The 22609-nt window shown below is 35.6% G+C and overlaps 1 protein-coding gene across 9 annotated transcripts in view; it reads left to right on the forward strand.

Annotated features, from left to right (window-relative positions):
• Positions 1–3781: 3781 nt before the first annotated feature.
• TLE1 (TLE family member 1, transcriptional corepressor) overlaps positions 3782–22609 on the forward strand; it is a 97256-nt gene continuing 78428 nt past the window's right edge. For 8 of the 9 annotated variants that reach the window (XM_053702460.1, XM_053702461.1, XM_053702462.1 and 5 more), the window contains exons 1-4: positions 3782–4891; positions 6476–6576; positions 7813–7876; positions 7964–8008. In XM_053702460.1, the coding sequence (XP_053558435.1) occupies positions 4868–4891; positions 6476–6576; positions 7813–7876; positions 7964–8008 (234 nt within the window). In that variant the 5' untranslated portion in view covers positions 3782–4867. Of the gene's footprint in view, positions 4892–6475; positions 6577–7095; positions 7146–7812; positions 7877–7963; positions 8009–22609 lie in introns of those variants that run through there. The other variant, XM_053702466.1, reaches the window with a different exon arrangement.

A 22609-nucleotide genomic window follows, 5' to 3' on the forward strand; every position in this document is an offset into this window, starting at 1 on the left:
GGGCCTATAAAATATTTAACACTAATAAAAACCTATCATGTTTATATAATGAATATTAAAAATTAGAACTGCTAAACAGTATTTAAATAGCTGTATGTGCATGGTTTACGAACATGCAAATGTATTTTGAAGATACTTTGCACAGATAACATTTATATACAGACTATACATAACTATCCCATGTGATGATAAATGGAAAACTGTAAACTAAATGGTCATTAATGAAGAGGAGAGAGAATCTTGTGGCTTTACTGAACTTCACAGGTCCAAGGCTGACTCATTGTTGTGCATGGTTTAAGAGACTTTTTATAGATAGCTTTTTTGTTAACACGTTTCATCTGTGTCTGTGAGGAAACAAGATCAAATTTATCTAGGCAATTTCAGTATAAAGAAGAAAATAGAAAAAAACTTTTATTGTCTCATAAATTTATTTAATTGTATTTGTTTTTAAATCAATGTATCAGAATAATCAAACTGTTGTCCATAGTTTAAAAACAAGCAAATGTGTAACAAGGGTCTTTCATACAGAGTTTGCTTCTAAATACATTTAATATGTGTCAGTGATAGATTTACAGTGTAGTTATGTGTGTGATGTCATTATGAAATGTAAAACTACTAAAAGACTAATATAGATCCTAACATAGAGCACCTTATGTTAATAAATGGTTACTGGTTCAAATTACACTAAATTAAAAGGTCACACAAAGATTTTTTTTTAAATATATATATATATATATATATATATATATATATAAAATATCCAGCACAAAAAAGGCACTCACTGGTTAGGTAAAACATAACATTTAATAAGTTACATTAAAAAACATGACGTTTCAGAGGCATTTTGCCCCCTTTATCAAATGCACGATACAGCTTGAAAATATTACAAAAGCAGTAAGGAGTGCCTTTTCTTCTGATATATATATATATAGCACATAGCTCCTATGTATGGATCCAAGCAAATGTAATTATAAGATGTTTCTGTAGTCTTGCAATAAATTATTATTATAGGTAAGTGTGACATCTTTAATGCATTATCACCTTGTTTGCTGTAATTGTTTTTCAACAACCCAACCTCCCACCACGTGCCTTAATTGGGAGAACAAATTCAGACTTGTTACCTGGTTACAAGGCTAGCTGGTGTAATTGTTTAGCAAAACAATCATTGTTTTGCATTTCCTTCTTTGATCATCTTAGTTGAGGCCATGTAGTAACAGATACAGTATACGGCAGGGTGCAACTTAAGTGCAACTCGATTACACTTTTTTGTCACATATCCAGATTTCTTTCTTTCTTTTTTCTTCAGATAGAACAGGCAATTTTAAACAATGTTCTAATTTATTTCTGCTATCAAAGTTGCTTAGTTCTCTTGGTATCCTTTGTTGAAGAGTAAACCTATGAAGGCTGACAGGAGCTAGGAGTGTTCACATGTCTTTAGGCAGTGTTTGCAACAATGTAGAACTAAGCAAAATGAATGATAGAAGAAAATTGGAAAGTTATGTCATGCTCTATCCAATCCATTTAAAGTGATGGTAAATCCTAGCGTTTGTGAAAAGCTAGGATTTACCATTGGAACAAATAAAGGGGACTTTCATTCATGAAGTATAAAATACTTCATGCTGAAAGCTCCTTTATTTGTTTGCAGTGTTCACTGCACTGAGCTGCTACGGCAGTCCACTGCAGAACACTATTTGGCTGAGAGGTGACGTTTCCACCTCTTAGCCAATTGCCGTGCTAACACATAAAAATGGCTTACCCAGTAGGCTATGATGTATTGCATGCCAAAAGGTTCAAGGTATATGTAACCCTTTGAGATTGTTATTTTAAATGTTTAATTATGCATGGAAAAGCAACTTAATAATATACTTTCATAATTAATTTTGCCAATGTATCATTTCATCACTTCTGAAACTTAAGAGTTTTCCAATTTTGATAATTGGAAGTTGAATTTACTGGGGAAGCACACATTTCTTTTAAGGGAGAAATTAAACTCTTTTTGCATTTGAGTGAGAACTTAAACCTGAACATGAGTTTTGCCCATTTATACTCACATAGATTTAGAAATAGTGTTTGGACACTTTCATATATCTCTGTTAGCAAACTGTTTGGGTATCATAACAAGATAGTTAACAATAGAAAAGAATGATGAAAGGCGCTACAAGGACTTGTGCAAATATGTGATCAAATTTATTTACACTGAAAACATCAACACTGCTGACCCACCATGTGTTTTTATCAAGATGTTTTAATAAAACTGCACAGTGGGTTCATGTTTCTATTGTAAACAGACTTAGTAAAGTATCTTTCTTCAATTAAAATATATATTACAGATACATATAATTAAATTGCTAATTCAGTTAACACCTGGAATTGTTTACAGTTTTACCATGTTATTGTCATCTGAAAGGGGATAATTGAGGAATGGAGAAACATGATATATGAATATAAGTTGTGACTCACAATTGAAAACATTTATATATAAAGCAATATTTAACCCATTTGCTTATCTGTCTGGCACACAGATGCAGTTATTTGTAAGGTATTGTTTACACCAGCTTTTAGCACAAACAAAACCATGGAAATGTTGTTATGGGAAAGTCACCATAGCAGGAAGGTTATCACTAATGACCAGACTTGAAGTTTATTTACAGCAAATACAAAATAGCACCCTGGTGCCTGTGTTATTTTCTTTATTAACATATCTAAGCATTTAGCTTCATATATACCATTATTAATGTCATAGCTGTAGGCGTTGAAGGCCTGAAACATAACAGAAGACTTTTAAACAAGAATTAATAACTGCATTATCCTTAGCTCAGGAGAGGATTGGAAGTATTATGGGCTAAATATCCTTTAATTTGTCATTCTTTCAGTTTTAATTTGATATTTTTGTTTAGCTCTATGTTCTATTAAAATTAGAATCCTTGTCCAAATTTATGTCTCTAATGTTTTACTATGCACTTTTAGACAATACAGTTTATTATGAACCCTAATATACAAATAAGCAAATGATCAAACATAACTACACTTCATGTTTAGAGATATACATAACTGGCAATGTATAATCTTATATAGAAATTAAACGTCAAGAATATTTAATGTATCATTGTTCCTTGAATAATAGTAAGATGCCTGCTTCCTGCTGAGAGCTGCTGCAGTTTTTTTGGCAGTAAATTCAAATAGGGCAATGTGTAATTTGCATGAATGGACTTTTCACAGAACTGTGAGCTATTCATCACACGGCTACAGATGTACACTAGCGGCCTGTACATAACGAACATGTTCAATAATGCCATATACATTTTTCCATTCGGTTTCTAAATGATGTTATACACGTTTGTCTTGTTTCTCAAAATGTTGGGGACATTACATATTTGCATTTAGTCGTCTTTGTTCACCAGTTTCTAAGAAAACAGAAAACTACCCATATAAATACTCACATATATTTTTGCATTATAAACACACGCTGTCTAACGCTCATGCACCCACGTTACTTTGATTGACAGCTGTGAGCAGCTACTTCTCCAAGCCACCGCCCTTCCCACTATCATCCAGAAAGTCCCTCCTTCCTCCCTTCCTATTGGCTAAACATAGCACCTTGAAACTCGGCTGCAGCGCTTCCCAGGGAACGACAAGGGGAGAGACGCCATTGGTTCACATAGCAAGGCAACGTCAGTACCCCACGTTGGTCCTTTGCACCATGATTGGCTACGATGCATCTTCCATTGAAGGGTGAAGGAGGGGCTGTACTCTGGTTAGCTGGAGGAGTGTGAAACCGCGTGTTAATGTAACCAGCTCTGGAGAGGCGAGGGCGGCCTGAGATATCGTGTCCCGTGCACTGAGATCGCAAAGCTCTTTCTATCTGCAACTTTCAACTCTGCGAGAAGTGGATATTTATGCCATTTGGGTTCTTACATTTGTATGTGTGTTCCCTTCTTCACTATATTGATCATCAATAAGAAAGTCGGACAACAGCCAGACTGGAAACAAATCAAGATTTTTTTTTTACTTGGCTTACTGTATTTTTTTAGAACTCTGCAACATATTCAGAAAACGGAAGTAGTGGTGGTGATATTTCTTTTTTCCACCGTTCGTGTATCGTTGCATTGATCTTCTCAGCCCAGCACTTTGTTCCTCTCGGGGGGGAGGAGCAGGAGCTGCTAATTAGCCATCGGAACTAAAGGGTGTTATTGTTTTACCTCACCCCCCACCAACTCCTTGCTTGGTTGTCTTTCTGTGGCAGTAGCGCAGGATCTCTGGTTTCCCATCACCCCCCCATCTGCCGTCTGGATGTTTACGAATCGCTCCTGACCCTTCCCTGGGGCTGCAGCCTCTTCCTTTGCCCCCAACCCCCACACGCCAATCGCTTATTTGCTTGTCGCCCACTGTTGTGGCCATGAGCCCTGAGGGTTGCTGATCCTATAGGAGGAGGATCTCTATGCCAACGGAGCAAGTGGCCCCTTATCGCATCTTCCTGTAATACATTGTGGGATCTACACATTTATCGCATCGGGGTGCTCAGGGGGAGCCCCTGGTTAACAGAAAGTTTTTGTGGGAATTAGCAGTGAAGTGAGATAAAGAGAAGCTGGAGTTTTGCTATAACGCCAGGGGGTGGAAGCCATAAACTCCAGGGTGCTGGGAAGCTGCCTCTTGTTCTGCTCAGACAAAGGACGCCCAGAAGAAAAGGAGGAGGTAGCAGCAGGATGCTGCTCTAGCTGGGCGGACTCCCTTTTCCCGTCAAGTGGGATATATAAATATTATATATTATTTTTTTTTAAGTTCATTACCCAAAGTGTGTGTTTTTGGAGTTTGCTAAAAGTCGTCGAGAATTGAGCTGCAAAGGGGCAAAGCGGCGGCTGGGAGAGCCATGTTTCCCCAGAGCAGACACCCGGTGAGTTATGTGACCCAGTGCAGTTCTGTTGTTGCTTTGATGAACTGGCTGATGCAAGGTGATGGTGCTCAGTGGAGTTAGCAATCTGCTTTAGAGGCTCAAGTGTTCTATCTGCCCACTAGCCCGTGACAGCTCCAGGCATTGCACTATATGTTGTAACCTTTCTGTGCTTTAAATGAAAGAAACACAATTATTACGGCCTAATTATAGTCTGTTAACCACTTCTTCTCCTGAGAGAAGTTTCCTGGACTTCATTGTGTGAACCACTTAGCCCCTGGCCTGTGGGTCCTCGTGTCTGCCATCTGTTAGTGCTCCAAGTTCTCAGGAAGGAGGAGCAAAGTCTTGGAAGACTTGTCACAAATGGGGCCCCCAAATTCTATTATGTTTTTGTGATAACCTAATTATTTTACCATTTGCAAAACCTATTCAGAAACAGCGGATATTATTTAATATTTATGATGGTTGTGAAGCACTTCTGCACACATACAAAGCAGATGATGAAATGTAGTATAGGCCATGCCCACGTGGGGAAATCTCCACCCCATAATTGTCTGCTGCCCCCTAGCTCACCAATGACAGTGATGTGACTTTTGTTGTCTCATTGCATATTTAGTTCTAAATTGTAATCTTTTCTTGTGGGGATATTCATATGCAATGTAACAAATAGCCAGGAACAGGAGAATAAATATAAATGCATATGTATTTTGATGTGGATGCTCTTGGAAACAGTTTGACTTAATCATTTCTTGTTTCAGTGAACTTTGTGTTGGTTCTATATCTAAATATACTTCATTCCTAAGTAACTGCACTTCAGTCAAATACTTGTATGTATAGTTTTAATTTTTTTTTTGTTTCATTGTGTAAATATTACATCCATTTGTATTTGGGCCTATGAGATGGCTTGGAAAGGAGAGGCATATATAAAAACTCTGTTTCCATGTGGATATATTTGCAATCAGTTTTAATAATAAAAAAAATCTAGTGCAGGTAGATGTGATTAACATGAAGTGAGGTGACATGCCCTGTGATTATGTATAAATCATATTCTATTGACCACCCACTTTTTTTTTTTTTTTTTTTTTTTTTTTTTTTATCATCAATTATTGCTGTGTTGTAAGAAGCATAGTTACTGATTTAAGACCTTTGATTTGTTTTTGGCCTATTTCAGTTAAATATTTTTAGCTAAATGTTCATGTAACAATTTTTAAGACAGTTTGCTAGCAAATAAGTATTCTGGAACATTTTGGATGCTTGTATTGTATTTTTCTATGTGTGCAGGTGAGGTTCACTGCCTTTTTGGCATTATTGTAACTGTACAGTCTATTTCTGTCACCACCCAAATAGAAGGTAACCCTAGCTGTATCTGTTATGAATTTATTCATACTGGCATTTGATGAGTTAATCAACATTCCAGCTTTGCTTGGCAAGTCAAATGGAAACATTTCTCGGTGGCTTCTATGAAACGTTGTGGGAATTAGACTGCAGGGTATTATGTCTGCTTTGCCTCAAGTATCATTGAAGTGGAAGCTGTATTGAAGTTTTAGTTTTAATATTTAATTTCATTCCTGTCTTTTGGGCCGACAGACGCCGCATCAGGCCGCAGGCCAGCCATTTAAATTCACCATCTCGGAGTCCTTGGACAGGATCAAAGAGGAATTCCAATTTCTTCAAGCTCAATATCACAGGTGAGTGTTATTGTAGTATGTGTATGTATATATTTCTTAGGACAGTAAGATCTTTAGTAGGATAAGTAGGTTTATTACATAAAAACAATGTGCTGCTTCATCCTCAAAGAGCTAAAGTTGAAAATGAGCACCATGTAACCACTTGTATACTTCAAACTTTAGTGCTTGGAATGATGCACATTAAATATCATTGAGCAATTTTCACCTTCATGGCTTGTACTAAATTGAAAGCTGTAGTTCTTGGTGTGTCCAGTAGGTGGTGTTACCAGTCAGTGAGGAGCTTGACATTCACCCTTTCTTTAGCCATTGTTTCCAGGATGGTTTGTCCCATTCAGATTAACACCCCTTCTTCCCTCCCCCCTCTGCGTGTGTTTTCAACCAGCCTGAGAACTGTCAATATTTGCTCTTCATTTTGTAACAAAATCTTGAGTTGAAAACACCAGATGAGTCAAAGCTGTTTGCCCACAGAAGCCTGAGTTGCACTAATAAGGCTTTGTTTAAATAGTAAATGAGTTACTGTCAAACTGCCTGACAAAGATGCAGACGAAAATTATGGAAACCGATAGAGGGTAGTGCATTTGTTTAGCTTTTATTCTTGATAATGATTAGACAAGGGATTTTCAACGAGTCAGTTTTAGTATAGCAAAATGGAATGTGGAACGCCCAGATTACAAAAATGGATGTGTGTAACTGAAGCCATTTTATATTAAATCCATAATGGCCTCCTCTTTTAATCTCTAATTTTGGCTCTGAATTACATTTTGTTTTGGGTTTTAAACCAATTATCTGTATTAAGTTGAAATATGCATCATTGCATTCAAAAATATTTGACATATTTGCTTGAAAAGCCAGCTGTGCTTATTGGTTTGTGCTGTGAATATGTTCCCCCTCTCTAGTTTTATAAGTGTTGTGGACTGTACCTTTAAAAAAAAAAAAAAATCTACTTCACAGCCCTCTTGATGGCCATCCCCTTCTGTCTACACCACATGTCAACATTTGATGTGTGTACTTACGCAGTCTTTCTGGTTTTGTCTCTTGTGTACCTTATCAGTTGTAATGGGCATAAGAGACCTCATTTAAAAGCCCTTGTTTGCTTCGCCTACAAAGTACATCCTAGATTGCAGGTCTAACCTTCAGCTAAGACTTTTGCTTTCTTTCCCAATTGTATGTTCAAGTGTTATTAAACAAGCAATCTAATGTGCAAGACGTAAAACATTCATTATTTTCTCTCCCCAGCCTTAAATTGGAATGTGAAAAATTGGCAAGCGAAAAAACTGAAATGCAAAGGCACTATGTTATGGTATGTATACATTTGTGTGTGTTATGTAGCTGCTAATAAACTTCTAATACAAAAGTATTTCTAACCATTTTTATTTTTATTTTACAGTATTATGAAATGTCCTATGGATTAAATATTGAAATGCACAAACAGGTATGTTTAAATAAATATCTGATATAATTTGGTGACTTTGTGATAAGACTTTTATATTATTGTGTGGTACGGTTTATTTCTAAGTATGGCTGATTTGCTAGCATTAGTGATTCTAAACAGTTAGTAAAGGCTTTTCCTGTACACCCAAAAAAAAAAAAGTTTGGATTAAATCTGAATGGTGTTCTCATTTTCTGTTTGTTCTGGTTTTGATGAATGTGGGAAAACACATAGGTGAAAGGACTTGACAGTTAATTGAGCGTACATCTTGTTTGCTGATTGTAGTCAAATTGTTGTCTTGTGTTTTTAATTGATTTTGCAAAGTGAGTTTAAAGATGTAGACCATACAAAGCTATAGTTAATACTTGGATATCTACATACATATTATAGCCCCATATAAGTGGAAATTTCATTAATCCTGGACGAGTATGAATTTTTTTTTTTATTTAATTAGTTTAATAAATTGTAACTTTCTTCCCTTCCATGACATTGTGTATGTATGATTTATATATTGATATACATTACCTCCACATATATGTCCCATACTCATTCCTGCCTTTTTACAATTTCTAATTACTATTACCACCTAATTTAATCAATCCTTCTCTTGCATGGCTTTTTATATACATTATATGTTTTTAAAAATGCAAAGCATAGGGAATCTGCATTATTCGAAAATTAAATCCTTGGTAATGGTGTCTGGATTACCAGGAAATAAATTGAGTATCTGTGATAAACAAAAATTAAGTCAGTGGGGGCTCTTGAAAATGTAATTTTATCTTTAAGTATAAATTTCTTTACTCTTGAAAGACTTATAATTTTATCACTTTAATATGTTAATCTTTGCGTTATAGGGTTGCCTGTGTCACAAATTCACTTTGTCTAAAAACAGATAAATAGTTGGCATCTTATTCTGTAGGGAAATAATCGGTTATCCTTTTTATTTCTATGTTTGCTAAATTTTGTTGCTCCTCTGCTGCTGCATATACTGGAAACTTGTCCCAGTATCATTGGTGCAGACATGAGGTATGAATCCTGCTATAATGGTGAATAAAAATAGTATTGAACAAGACACTAAAGGCCCTCATAAGAGAAGGGCTGTTAAATGATTGCTCAACCCACAGGACCCTCAATTGAGCATGCATTGTCTGCCAAAGAAAGCATTAATGGCAGGGTGTAAGTATTCTGCAGATATGCTGACACTTGCTTTTTTCCTAGAGATGATAGTACAATAAGTCTTTAAGAAATCGATTGCCTCTTAAAAAAGATTATCATTAGATAAAGTTGGACTCATTTCAAAGTGCAGAAGTACCTTCATTCTTGATGTATATGTGCTGTTCCAACTAAAATCCTTGTTTCATTACTGTAAAGAGCATGGCTGACCGACCAGGGCACAGCAAATAAATTGATTAGTTCAGGCTTCAAATGCTGGCTATATTCAGACATTTAGCAAGCAACTGTGTTTTTGGAGCTGAATTTATTTTAGAGTATTTTTTCATGTGGCTTTATAGATTAACATTCACACTTAATTATTTAAGTGATTGGTCTAATATATTTGTGTATGTATATATATATATATATATATATATATATATATATATATATATATATATATATATATATATATATATATATATATATATATATATATATATTTTAAGATTGTTCTGGGTCTGCAAAGTATTTGGAACGTTGTGTAGCCTGGATCTGTGCATTGAATGCATTATACACGGTTAAATGTATTTTGTAATCCTTTTTTATTTATATTTTTTGTTTCCCTGCTATTGCAGGTTTTTTCTCTAATATATACAGGGCATTGTCATTAGTTTATATGTATAATATACATATATAATGTCTGTATATTAATGCTTAAAGTGCTGTGTGTTGTTTTTTAATCCTTCAAAACATGAATGTTTTATTGAGTTGATGTTGATATCTTAAATAGGTATTTGGTGGCTAGTAATCATAATTCCTATTAAAATCTGGTGATGTCTAGACCCCAGGGTGCAGGCAGGCTCAAATTGAAGCTTTTTGCTGACTGATCACCAGCATGGCCTAAGTGCTCATTATGTTGTAGAGAAGGCCTTTGGAGCTCTCATTACGTTTGACAGGAATTCTCTCTAGGGGCAAGCTGGGCATTAGCTAGACTCCTGACAGGCTGAAATTATTCCTGCTTTATGGCTTATAACCAAATGGTAGCAAGGCATCATCTGGGGACACACAAAATGTCATTTCTGACAACATCTTTGTTACTTGGAGGTAAGAGAGAGGGTGGGGGAATTCCACTGAGGCAGCTTTTAATGTTCTTTGGGCCTGTCTACTATTTGGATGCCACATATACAGTCTGTGACAACCTCTGCAGCACTGTCTGGTAATTTAAACATCTAATTCAAGGTGCAAATAATATCCACTGGATTATTATATTGTAATGTTTTTTTAAAAGGTGCATTGGGAGTCTTTTTTTTTTTTTTTTTTTTTTTTCTTCCCTCTAAATTATGTTAGGTGTAAAATTATAGAAAATTATCCCCCACCCCTGTAAACTTTACATTAGTATTGCTAAACATACCAAAGTAATACACACATTTTATAAACGTGTACATTAAACGTTTCTCACCAAGTGCTAACTTAAGGATTTTAATATAGGTTTATGGCTTTTTAAATTGATTATGCTCAGGACCTACATTTTTCAATGTTTTTACTTTAAAATAAATCTGTCTAATGTATACACAGTCAATGAAGTTATCATGCACTGTTTGACAGTCTGATTGCAATCACTCCTGCCTAATAACAATATCTTATACCCCATTAGTTACTTCCACCATAGAAATCTAATTGATGGTGTTCTGTCTTGGAGATTAAAAATCGGTCTAGCAAAAGGTCACTAATATAATCAACTTGTTTTGATGTAGACTTATATTGTATAAAAAGCCAGAAGTTCTCTTCAAGAAAAGTTACATTTTTGTATAGTCTCTTATACTGCCATGGGAATAGTGCACTTTTCCTCTTGTCATTATGCTTATATATAATGTATGCAAACATCACAACAATATTGCAGTGTGTGTAAATGTCTGTCTAGCTGTCTATCTTGTTCTAGATAGGTTGTGATGTTTTTTTTTTTTTTTTTGTTTCCCCAATGTGATGTTTAGACATTAAATTATTCTTTTTTTTTTTTCCCAGATACTACCATACTGTCACCTTACGTTTAAAAGTTTATATGGTGATTAAATATGTATTTTCCTCTACTTGTTGATGTTTTAGTATGTTCACTTGGCAATTAGTCTCGAACATTGAAAGGTCCCTCTATGAAGGATAATACACTATGGCCAAAAGTATGTGGACACCCCTACTAATTGCGTTCAGGTGTTTTAGCCACATCTATTGCTAACAGGTGCAAGGATTTACCTATATTTTGACAAGAGTGGTGTAAAGCACACCACCAATTCATTCTGGAGCCATATTTATTCTGGAGTGATAAATCCTGCTTCAATGTGTGGCAGTCAGATGAAAGATTTTGGGTTTGGCAGATCCCAGTAGATTGCTACCTTCTGGAATGCAAAGTGTCTACTATAAGGTTTGGTGGAGGATGAAAATTGATTTGGAGCTGGTTTTTGGTGTCCCTTTATTTCCAGTGAAGGGTCTTCTTAAAGAGATGGTAAATAACTTGTAAATTACAAGACATTTCTGTTGCTATAGAATAACATATCCAGCAAAATGTAATTTTTGTTTATTTGCATAAAAAACCCATCCTTTTTACTGCAGTTATTTTTCAATAGCCAAACTGTACCCACTATTTGCCTTATTTGGAGGAGCCAATCTCCAGGCTAGTTACTGTCATAAAGTTAGTATTAAAGGGTCAGTCTAGTATATATTAAACTTTCATTATTTAGATAGGACTTTTTATTTTAAACTACTTTCCAATTTACTTTGATCATCAAATTTGCTTTTTTCTCTTGGTATTCTTAGTTGAAACTAAACGTAGACAGACTCATGTGCTAATTTCTAAGCCCTTGAAGGCTGCCTCTTATCACATGTTTTTTAAATCTCTTTTCAACACAAAGTGGCTGAAAGTACACGTGGGTCATATAGATAACACTGTTCAGGCACAGGGGGTTATTTAAGATTTAGCACAACACAATGCTAAATTTAAGACAATAGATAATAAACAGTCAGTCATGTTATCAGGGGGCTGGAAGAAGGTTCCTAGATACAAGGTAATCAGAGATGTAAAAAGTATATTAATATAACTGTTGGCTATGCAACACTTGGGAATGGGTAATAAAGGGATTATCTATCTTTTAAAACAATAACAATTCTATGGTAGACTGTCCCTTTAAGGGAATGGTTTGACAGTTATCAGTTAAAGGGACAGTAAACACCTAACACCTTGAGATCTTTCTATAAAATGTTTAGTTATGCAGAATGAAACAACTTTGTAATATATTTTCATTCTTTATTCATCTTTTCAATGAAAATTGGGGAATATCTATTTCTCACAACTTGACCCTGCTGACTTCTCAAGGCTCACTTTGCTACATATCTGTCCCTAATTGGCTTTATCAGATAACTGCGAAACGATTCACTTTATACGAACTTGATGACTGGGTCTAGCCCAAATTGTCTCCTCCAAAAAAGGCAAATGGTGTGTGGAGTTTGGCTTTTAAAAAATAACTGCATTAAAAAGGATGTTTGCTTTACATTTTTGTTTTAAAAGCATTTAGATATATGTTCTAAAGAAACGCAACATTGTCTTGTAATTACAAGGGGATTACTGTCTATTTAAAGCCAATTAGGGACAGATATTTAACAGGGTTATAGCTTTGAGAAGTCAGCAGGTGCATTTGAAGTTTTAAATTAAAATTGCTCTGTGTCCAAAGCCAAATTACACAGAGGAGACAATAGTGAAAATAGACTGCGAAGTCTTCATTATACATAACTAAATGTTTTATATAAAAACTTCAAAGAAGTTAGTCCCTTTAATGCAACAGGATGCAGACACATTTTAGCAACAGTTTGGGGAAGGCCCATTACTCTTCCAGCATGACTGTCCCCCGTGTGTGTAAATGTATTGTATGTATATGTAGAGCTAGTCAAAGCCTTAAACAACCAAGACCCACAGTACCTGAAAGAGCTCCTGATACCCTACATCCCATCCCGCTCACTTAGGTCAGCCAACACATCCCTCTCAGTGCCAAGAATAAGGACAAACTCAGGCTTCAGAGCATTCGGCCACGCTGCCCCTACTTTCTGGAACTCTTTACCGTGCGCAATCAGAGAGGCACCGTCCTTACAGACTTTAAAAAAAAAAAAAAAAAGCTAAAGACCCACCTCTTCCATCAGGCATTCAGTCCGCTTATCTGACCTTCCGAAACTCCTAACTTTTATGTCTTATGTTGGTATATTTGTAAAGTGCTTTGAGTCTCACAGGGAGATATAAATCACAAATTATTATTATAATATAATTATTATTATTATGAGATAATCAATTGTATAGAGGGAGATAAAGATGCACCTTTTAAAGGGACAGTCGAGTCTAAAATTACATTCTCTATTTAAATCATGAGGTTTTTTTGAACAACATTCCAATTTACCTTTATTACCAATTTTGCTTTATTACCAATTTTGCTTTGTTCTCTTGGTATTCTTAGTTGAAAGCTAAAACTAGGAGGTTCATATGCTAATTTCTTAGACCTTGAAGACTGCCTCTAATCTGAATGCATTTTGACCACTTGAGGGCATTAGTTCATGAGTTTCATATAGATAACATTGAGGTCATGCACGTGACCTTACCCAGGAGTGAGCACTGATTGGCTAAAATGGATGTCTGTCAAAAGAACTGAAATTAGGGGGCAGTTTGCAGAGGCTTAGATACAAGGTAATCACAGAGGTAAAAAGTGTATTTCTATCACTGTGTTGGTTATGCAAAAGTGGGGAATGAGTAATAAAGGGATTATCTTTCTTTTTAAACAAACAAATTCTGGTGTTGACTGTCCCTTTAATATATATATATATATATATATATATATATATATATATATTTTTTTTTTAAACACTGCTGCAGTTTAAAGACTTGTTAGGGATTCTATAAACATATTTAATTTTGTTCTTTTCTGTGATATTAACTCAATGCATGTACAATGCACTTGCCTGTGACCTCACTTTAACTCTTTCAGTGTATATGATATTATAAATACTAAATGTATCTCTAGTATTCTTCGCTTGACTTTTTTTATGTCCGCTTTTAAATTATGTGGCACATAATTTTGTGTATTTGTTTTTGTTTTTGCTTTGGAAACATTGTCTATAAAATATACTCTACTTACCCACACCCAACTAGCATAAGCATTTTTTCCCCTTTATGTAAACCCAGCAGGGTATTAATTACCATACTGTACTTGGAGAGTTGTTGTCAACAGGCGTTAAAGCTTTTGTTTCTTTGTTTCCAATGGCCTTTCCTGCCTTCTGCAAAATTTGGCTATAAAAGTGCTCTGTGCGTCAGCGCAAATCTGTAAAGGTGGCAGGTTTTTAGCCTTTGTTAGAAGGAAAGCTGCCTCAGGGAGATTCATCTCTATTGAACCCATTGACAGACTGTAGAATCAACCACAATGCTTAAATTTCCAGCATTCTTAAAGTGACAGGTTTTTCTTTGTTCTTGTCCTTTTTGATAAGGGACATTCAATTTACACAGTTCAGAAAGATTACTGTTTGACCCTGTTAGGATCTTTCTAGCTATCTAATACATGCACATTTTATGAATGTTTACAGTAGGTTGTGTTTTCCTGGACCACATCTATTCGATATATTAAAGGGACAGTCAAGTCCAAAAAAACTTACATGATTTAAATAGGCATACAAAGAGAGAAGCGCTCTACCAGGAACGAACAACAGCTCAGTGACTTGTTTTATGGCGATTTACCACCCGGAAGCAGCCTCTTTTAGACCAGTGTGCTTTTCACAGAGGAAAACTTTCCTGAAGTATATCAGTCTGATCCCGCCAAGTAAGATCAGTCCAGGCCCGAAATACCAGGCAATTCTCCTCTGAACAAGGAACATGACAACCCCAGATGATCGTTTTGGCCTCGTCAGTGAGGTGCAGCCACATTCCTCTAAGCACACTGGGCAAGGAGTCCACGTCTGGTTTCCCCCATCACCCATAGGGAGACTTCCCCAGGGTCATAATAATTTGCATACAAAGAGAAGCACTCTACCAGGAACGAACAACAGCTCAGTGGCTTGTTCTATGGCGATTTACCACCCCGAAGCAGCCTCTTTTAGACCAGTGTGCTTTTCACAGAAGAAAACTTTCCTGAAGTATATCAGTCTGATCCCGCCAAGTAAGGTCAGTCCAGCCCCGAAATACCAGGCAATTCTCCTCTGAACAAGGAACATGACAACCCCAGACGATCGTTTCGGCCTCCTATGGGCCTCGTCAGTGAGGTGCAGCCACATTCCTCTAAGCACACTGGGCAAGGAGTCTTCAGGAAAGTTTTCTTCTGTGAAAAGCACACTGGTCTAAAAGAGGCTGCTTCCGGGTGGTAAATCGCCATAGAACAAGCCACTGAGCTGTTGTTCGTTCCTAGTAGAGCGCTTCTCTCTTTGTATGCAAATGATTTAAATAGGGAATGTAATTTTTAAACAACTTTCCAATTTACTTTTATCACCAATTTTGCTTTGTTTTCTTGGTATTCTTAATTCAAATCTAATTGTAGGAGGTGGATATGCTAATTTATTGGACTTTTAAGACTGCCTCTAATCTGAATTCATTTTTACCACTAGAGGGCATTAGTTCATGCGTTTCATATAGATAACATTGAGCTTGACAAAGGCTGTGCGCGTTGTTCTCTGTTTTTGAGTCCTTTGGGCTTCAGTAGACATACTGAACGGACGTTGTGAGAGTTCACTGAAATCGTTCCTGTGAGAAAGGAGTATCCCTGGAGTTGCTCTCTAAATAGTTTTTCCGGCGAAAAGAGAAGATTACAGACCCGGGTACAACTACATACGGCAACCAGTGATCTCTGTCCCTCTTCTCTTCCACACTTTGCAGCCTTTCATCTTTCCAACTGTTGCTAATGATGGTTTTTGCAATCTCCGCTAAGCAATACTAGCAATTAACCATTTAACCAACAAATGGCATTTGTCTCCAAAGACTTCCTTTTAAAATACAGACTTCACTTGCAATTCATTGCTGCTTCTGAGATTCATAATAATATATTTTGTGTATGTTAATTGGTCTATGCTTGACCATAAGAAATTATTTTTTTATGTGATAATGTGTTTTTTTTTATGCTGTGCACTGCTTTATATCTTCGCAAATATTCGAAAATTATATATTTTTTTATATTAAATATAGTGTTACATCTACTCGGGTCTCTGTATTAGCCAGATACTATACACACTTAGTTGCTTTTGGGCAGCGCAGCTGTATATAATTACTAGCCTGCAGTTTTCAGCAGACATTGTAATTTACCCTATACTATTGCTATAGTTTCTTAAGGATTTGGGGAATCCTTTCTTTATATAGCTGTTTTGTGTAACCATCTCAGCGCTGAGGTTTTTATTGTACTATAGATATTGTACTACAGCTCATGCACGTGAAGTTACCCTGGAGTGAGCACTGATTGGCTAAAATGCAAGTTTATCAAAAGAACTAAAATAAGGGGGCAGTTTGCAGAGGCTTAGATACAAGTTAATCACAGAGGTAAAAAGTGTATTTATATAACTGTGTTGGTTATGCAAAACTGAGGAATGGGTAATAAAGGGATTATCATCTATTATTATTTTTTTTTTTTTTAAACAAAAATTCTGGTGTTGACTGTCCCTTTTAAACCCAAGGGATGAAACTGAATAAACTTGAGAGTGTATGTTTTCTATACATATCTTAACCCTTTCATGACAGGGTCATAATGTCTACTTTGGAAACAACGTTCCAATGTAGACAAATTGAAATCCTGCAATTGAAACCTCGCAATTGTGTGCACAATAATGGGATTGGGTCAGAGGCTAGGCACGCCCTCCAGACCGCGATAACATCCAGGAAGCGCTGTTAGCTTCAGGACATATAAACGGCTATGACATTGTATTCTGTCTTAAAGGACCAGTCAACGGAGTACATTTGCATAATCAACAAATGCAAGATAACAAGACAATGCAATAGCATTTTGTCTGAACTTCAAATGTGTAGTGGATTTTTTTCTGACAATTTTAAAAGTTACGTCTTTTTCCACTCCCCCTGTACCATGTGACAGCCATCAGCCTATCACAAATGCATACACATACCATGTGACCGCAAACAGCCATTCACAAATGCATACACGCTTATTCTTGCACATGCTCAGTAGGAGCTGGTGACTCAAAGTTTAAATATAAAAAGACTGTGCACATTTTGTTAATGGAAGTAAATTGGAAAGTTGTTTAAAATTGCATGCTCTATCTGAATTATCAAAGTTTAATTTTGATTGTGTTCCTTTAATGGCACTAAAGCCCAGCGCCGTTTGGACGGAATAAAATGCCATAATGGCGCTAAAAGGTTAAATGTATCTGGCATCCCAACATTTTCTTTTGTGTTTAAGAGAGAACATACAATTTTTAGAAATGTTCCATTTTAGTCCTATTAAATGTGCTTTGTTCCCTTGGTGTTCTTTGATGAAGAGATGCCTATGTAAGTAATAGTGCTGCCATCTAGGGCTCTTCCATATTGGTAACGTTCTTGCAAAACTGCTGCCATACAGTATTTCATACATGCATGCTCCTGAGCTTACATCCCTGCTTTTCAACAAAAGATACCAAGAGAGCAAAGAAAATTTGATCGGCTTAAATTTTAGTTATGTTTGTATAAATATAATTTTTTTTTTAATTGTGCCTGCATGTGTTAAAAATGTAGATGGAAAAGTGTGTTTTTTTTATATATAGATAGATATAGATAAAAAAATAAATATCCAAGGCAATATTCAAATATCCCTAACCTGATTAACTTCTTATGCACACAGAAGTTTCCTTATAGTGATGTTTGTAGTATGAGTACTTAGTCAATACACCTTTGTCTAATGCAAAAGGCTGATTAAGCTGTGTGCTGTCTTCTGTTTGTTGCTTTGGCTTTGGTCTCTGATTACAATTGGAATGTTTTATGAGGGTAGTAGACTTAGTTTAAAGGTCATAAACATGCACAATAGTTAGAAGGTATCTGTTTAAACTATATGCCCGTGAAGGCAATTAAACAGCCTGTGTATTGAGGCTACTACTATTATATTGTTTTATTGATTAGGCATTTTCTGAATTACTTCAGAATAATATTGAGTTGCTTCCAGTTCTAGATATTAAAGTGATGGTAAACTTCATTGTTTTATAGTAACCGTATTTGTTGTCATAAAGTGAAAGATGGGCACATTCATGAAATGCATTGTAAATGCTTATTTTTTTTTTTTATTAAAGTGAATGTAAATTTAGATGATAAAAATCCGATTTACAAACAGGGACACTTTAAAGGGACAGTCTAGTATAAATTAAACTTTCATTATTCAGATAGGACTTTTACTTTTAATCAACTTTCCAATTTACTTTTATCATCAAATTTGCCTTTTTCTCTTGGTATTGTTAGTTTAAACTAAACATAGGTAGGCTCATATGCTAATTTCTAAGCCTTTGAGGGCTGCCTCTTATCACATGCTTTTTAAATCTCTTCAACACAAAGAGACAGAACGTACACATGGGCCATATAGATAACACTGTGTTCAGGCACAGACCGATCCGTCTTTTCTGATGTATGAAGAAGCTGGAGCGGCTGTCGAGATTAAAAGTATTTTCACAACATAAGTGAAATGTAATTTTTTATGAATTAAAGTGTCCCTGTTTTTAATAGGATATTTAAAAACCGGGCACTTTATCATCTAAATTTACATTCACTTTAAGTTACCCTTTTTGTGTGTTTTTATACATTGTGCCGTTCCTCCGCCCGTAACGGTTTCTCTATTTCTGTCTTCACTGACTATTCAGGCTGTAGCCATTCATATAGTGCCCCTTTTGGCGTCCAGCAAGTTTAATAATAATAATGCATGCGCAAACAGAATCAAGGCCATTTATTATTAACTGAATCGTTAGTGAAGACAGAAATAGATTATCTGTTACAGGCGGAGGAATGGCGTCCTATATAAAAACATGAAAGGGTAATTATAAAAAAAAAATTAATCGTTTACATTTATGATTGAAAGTGCCAATCTTTTACTTTGATTACAAATATTGTTACTATAAACAAATAAGTTTACCATCCCTTTAATGCTATTAAATGATGGTCATTCACAATTATTCATTAACAATATTTTTCCTAGCTTGCAAAATAAGTTATGTGGGTTAAGGCATTTTTTGCGTGTTTATTAGACCTGGAATAATACTAATTATTTTTTCAACGAGGCTTTATAACTCACTGAGAGCCACATAGCCTCCACATTGGGTAGATACAGCAGGGAATGGCTTTTATGATTTGTGTTGAATTATATTCAGTCTGGAACTCTGGTTGTCTGTCCAGAAAACATAGTTTAGGCAAAATTTGTATGACTTATAGCAGAGTTGTCCATTTGAGGGGTATGTTAAGACTATCTCAGATGGGTTGCAAAATATTTATTTAGAGCCTAATTTTCACAAGCAGGACATATTTTTGCTCCTGGTCCTGATTGTGGCTCACAGTAAGTTATCTAAATAAGGCTGTCAGTTCAGTATGTATAAGGGCTGGTCAATTCAAAATGATTGAAGTCTTTTACCATAACTCTTCTATCCTGAAAGGGTTGTTTTTTTTTGTTTTTTTTTTTAGTAAAACGGTGCGGTTATATTTGTAACACACACACACACACACACACACACATACATACATACATACATACATACATACATACATACATACATACATACATACACACTTTAGAAAATTGACTCTACATTTTGAGTAATATCTTCTCATTTGCCCATCTGAGGTTTTTAGACAAAACAGTGACAATGTCTAACATTTTTAATGACATTCTTATAGGGTAGCGCTTCCTAAACTCACAAAAACAATAGTCCATACCATGAAAAAAAGCATCAATGTGGTGATATTTATGTTGCATGGGCAACATAGTAAAACATATTTTGCTATAGATCTTGCACTTAAATTTTGAAATATGGACAATTTTGGGTATTGTTGGAACACAGAGCCTGTGTTAAATCAGGTGATCTGGTGCTTATGACTCCTAACATGCTATAGGATGTGTGCTTATCTGCAAGGTTTGCATAGGGTAAATTACTAAACATGAGCAGTAAGATTACTTATGGTTTATGTTTAGTTGCAAGGAGTAAACAAACTGCATTAGGTGAGGCCTCTGGGATTTTTAGTAAACAGATTAAAGAACACAAGTGAATTGCCTATACTGCTTGTTTGGCAGTCTGCACTAACAATGTTACTATTGATTATTTGAATTGGTATGGAAAGGTTGTTCTTTCCTTTCTTGCACATTTTGTTGATTGCTGTGAGAAATATTAAAGTAGTAGAATAAAGTTCCGCATTTTGCGGAAATGAGGCTACAACATCCATTTGATAACCGCCAGTATGTTGCATGATCTTAGGGGTTTTAACTAACACTTATGTCGTCGCCCCCCCCCTTTTTCTTTTAATATGTATAATATATATCAGTTTTTAAGGCTGATGCTAAGCTGAAACTGTAACAGGTGTACATTTTTGTATCTATGCTACTAGAGTAGTGTAAGCAGATGTCATACAATAGGTAAACTAAAAGAACAGTGTAGTCTTATTGCAACGTGTGCACAGCCTTGGTCTGTGTAAGTGACTGTCAGTCCTAAGTGAAGAGTCAATGAAGCCATTAAGTAAACTTACAATTATAGGAGCCAGGAAACCTTTATAAATATACAGAGATGCTAGAAAAGGAAACTTTTGGGAACAATAGTTCCCTGGCCCCCATGATCTGTCAGGCTATGTCCTGAATTATTTTGTGGATTTTGTATTTGCAAGTTAGCATGGATCTCCTAACACAATGTTAAAGTGAAAGTAAAGTTGGTCCCCTTCGAACACATTCATTTTTTCTACTACCTTAGTATATTATGATCGCTAACTTTATTTTCATAAATGTATCAATAATTAGAAGTTTTATTAAAAATCTACTTTCCACCGTATGTATTCCAACTCCTCCCATCCTCTACTTCTTATATTTCTGGGTTCTGATGTATAGAGCGGTCCCAACCTGCCAGATTTTCAATTGGCTGTTGACAACATGTGACCCGGAGTAAATTTTTTTAAATTTATTTACGGGTTGAATTTGGATAGTTTATAAAGTTTTGTAAATAAGGCGATAACTTTGATTCCAGCTACATTTAAAAAAAACGATGAATGAAAGTCATATTTATGCCCAAAGACTGCTACTGAGGATCGCAAACCAGGCAACTTTACTTTCACTTTAAGGATGGAAGTTTTAATTTAAAAGCCAAAAAACAGTGTAATTTTGTTTCATGATAATATAACATGATCGGAGAGATTACCAAATCTAGTTGGCTTTTATCTAGCTATGTCTAAATCAGTAAACCTATTGCACACACATGCCCTTTAAACTGCATGTTTAACATTTAAAAAAAAAAATCATTACACGCGCATGGCAATGGCATGGACTATGAGAGTAAATTACAATGGAGTAAAGAGTTAACCAGTTTAGTTGTCCTACTGAGTAGCCTTTGACGTCTCACAGGCCTCTGACACACAGGGGTTATCCTGTTTCTAACTATAGTTGAAAGTTCTGACATCCTAAAGATGAACAAGAGCAAAAGCTCTTAAGATCTTGACAAGAGCCTTATACCTGCCAATTGGCTTTGTGTCAGCAGCATTTACAGCTGCAAGTGAACTGGACAGTTATTTACTATGTCTGCTCAATAGCTGCTGGGAGCAGTTTCCAGTGTGTGATTACTGAGAAAATTGGAATTAGGAGTGAAACACATCCAGTGACTGAATGTTTAAAAGTTGGCAATGATCCAAAATGGTGCGGAGTGTTATGGAGTTTAACAAACTTTTTCACAGCCTATGAGGATATATAAACCTAATCTAAATAAATAGATACAGATTATGGGGATGTGCTGCTTACCTTTTTTATTTAAAAGAAAGTCATATCTTCTCCCAGTGTAGAAAGATGCCATGAAAGCTTCCTAACTGAAACAAGCCTGAGAGCATTTCTGTTTTGATTTGAAACACTTTTGCAATATACTTACTTGTATTACCAAAAATGGTTTTAGTAAATCTTATCCCTCTTTCAGCAGCATATATACAATGAAACAATACATTTAGTGCAGACGTTGAAACATTGCACTAATCCCTTAATGAGTTGCTGTCATTTTTTTAATGTAAATATGGAAATTATAGGGAGGCTATACATTTTGTATTGCTCCAGACTTTGCTTTGTGTTTAGATTGATTCGATTTTGGAGGCGTTATATTGAAACCACAGTTGAGTGCATAAAAAGAAACAATGCATGTATATAGAAGGCTCAATTTGAGAAGATAACGGTTCTTAATCCCAAATGCTTTTTGAAAGCCAACCTCTGCAGTTTGTCATATCCTGGTTAATATGGCAGTAAATAGGAGATG

The sequence above is a fragment of the Bombina bombina genome, chromosome 2 (assembly GCF_027579735.1).
Source record: "Bombina bombina isolate aBomBom1 chromosome 2, aBomBom1.pri, whole genome shotgun sequence".
Lineage (NCBI taxonomy): Eukaryota > Metazoa > Chordata > Amphibia > Anura > Bombinatoridae > Bombina > Bombina bombina.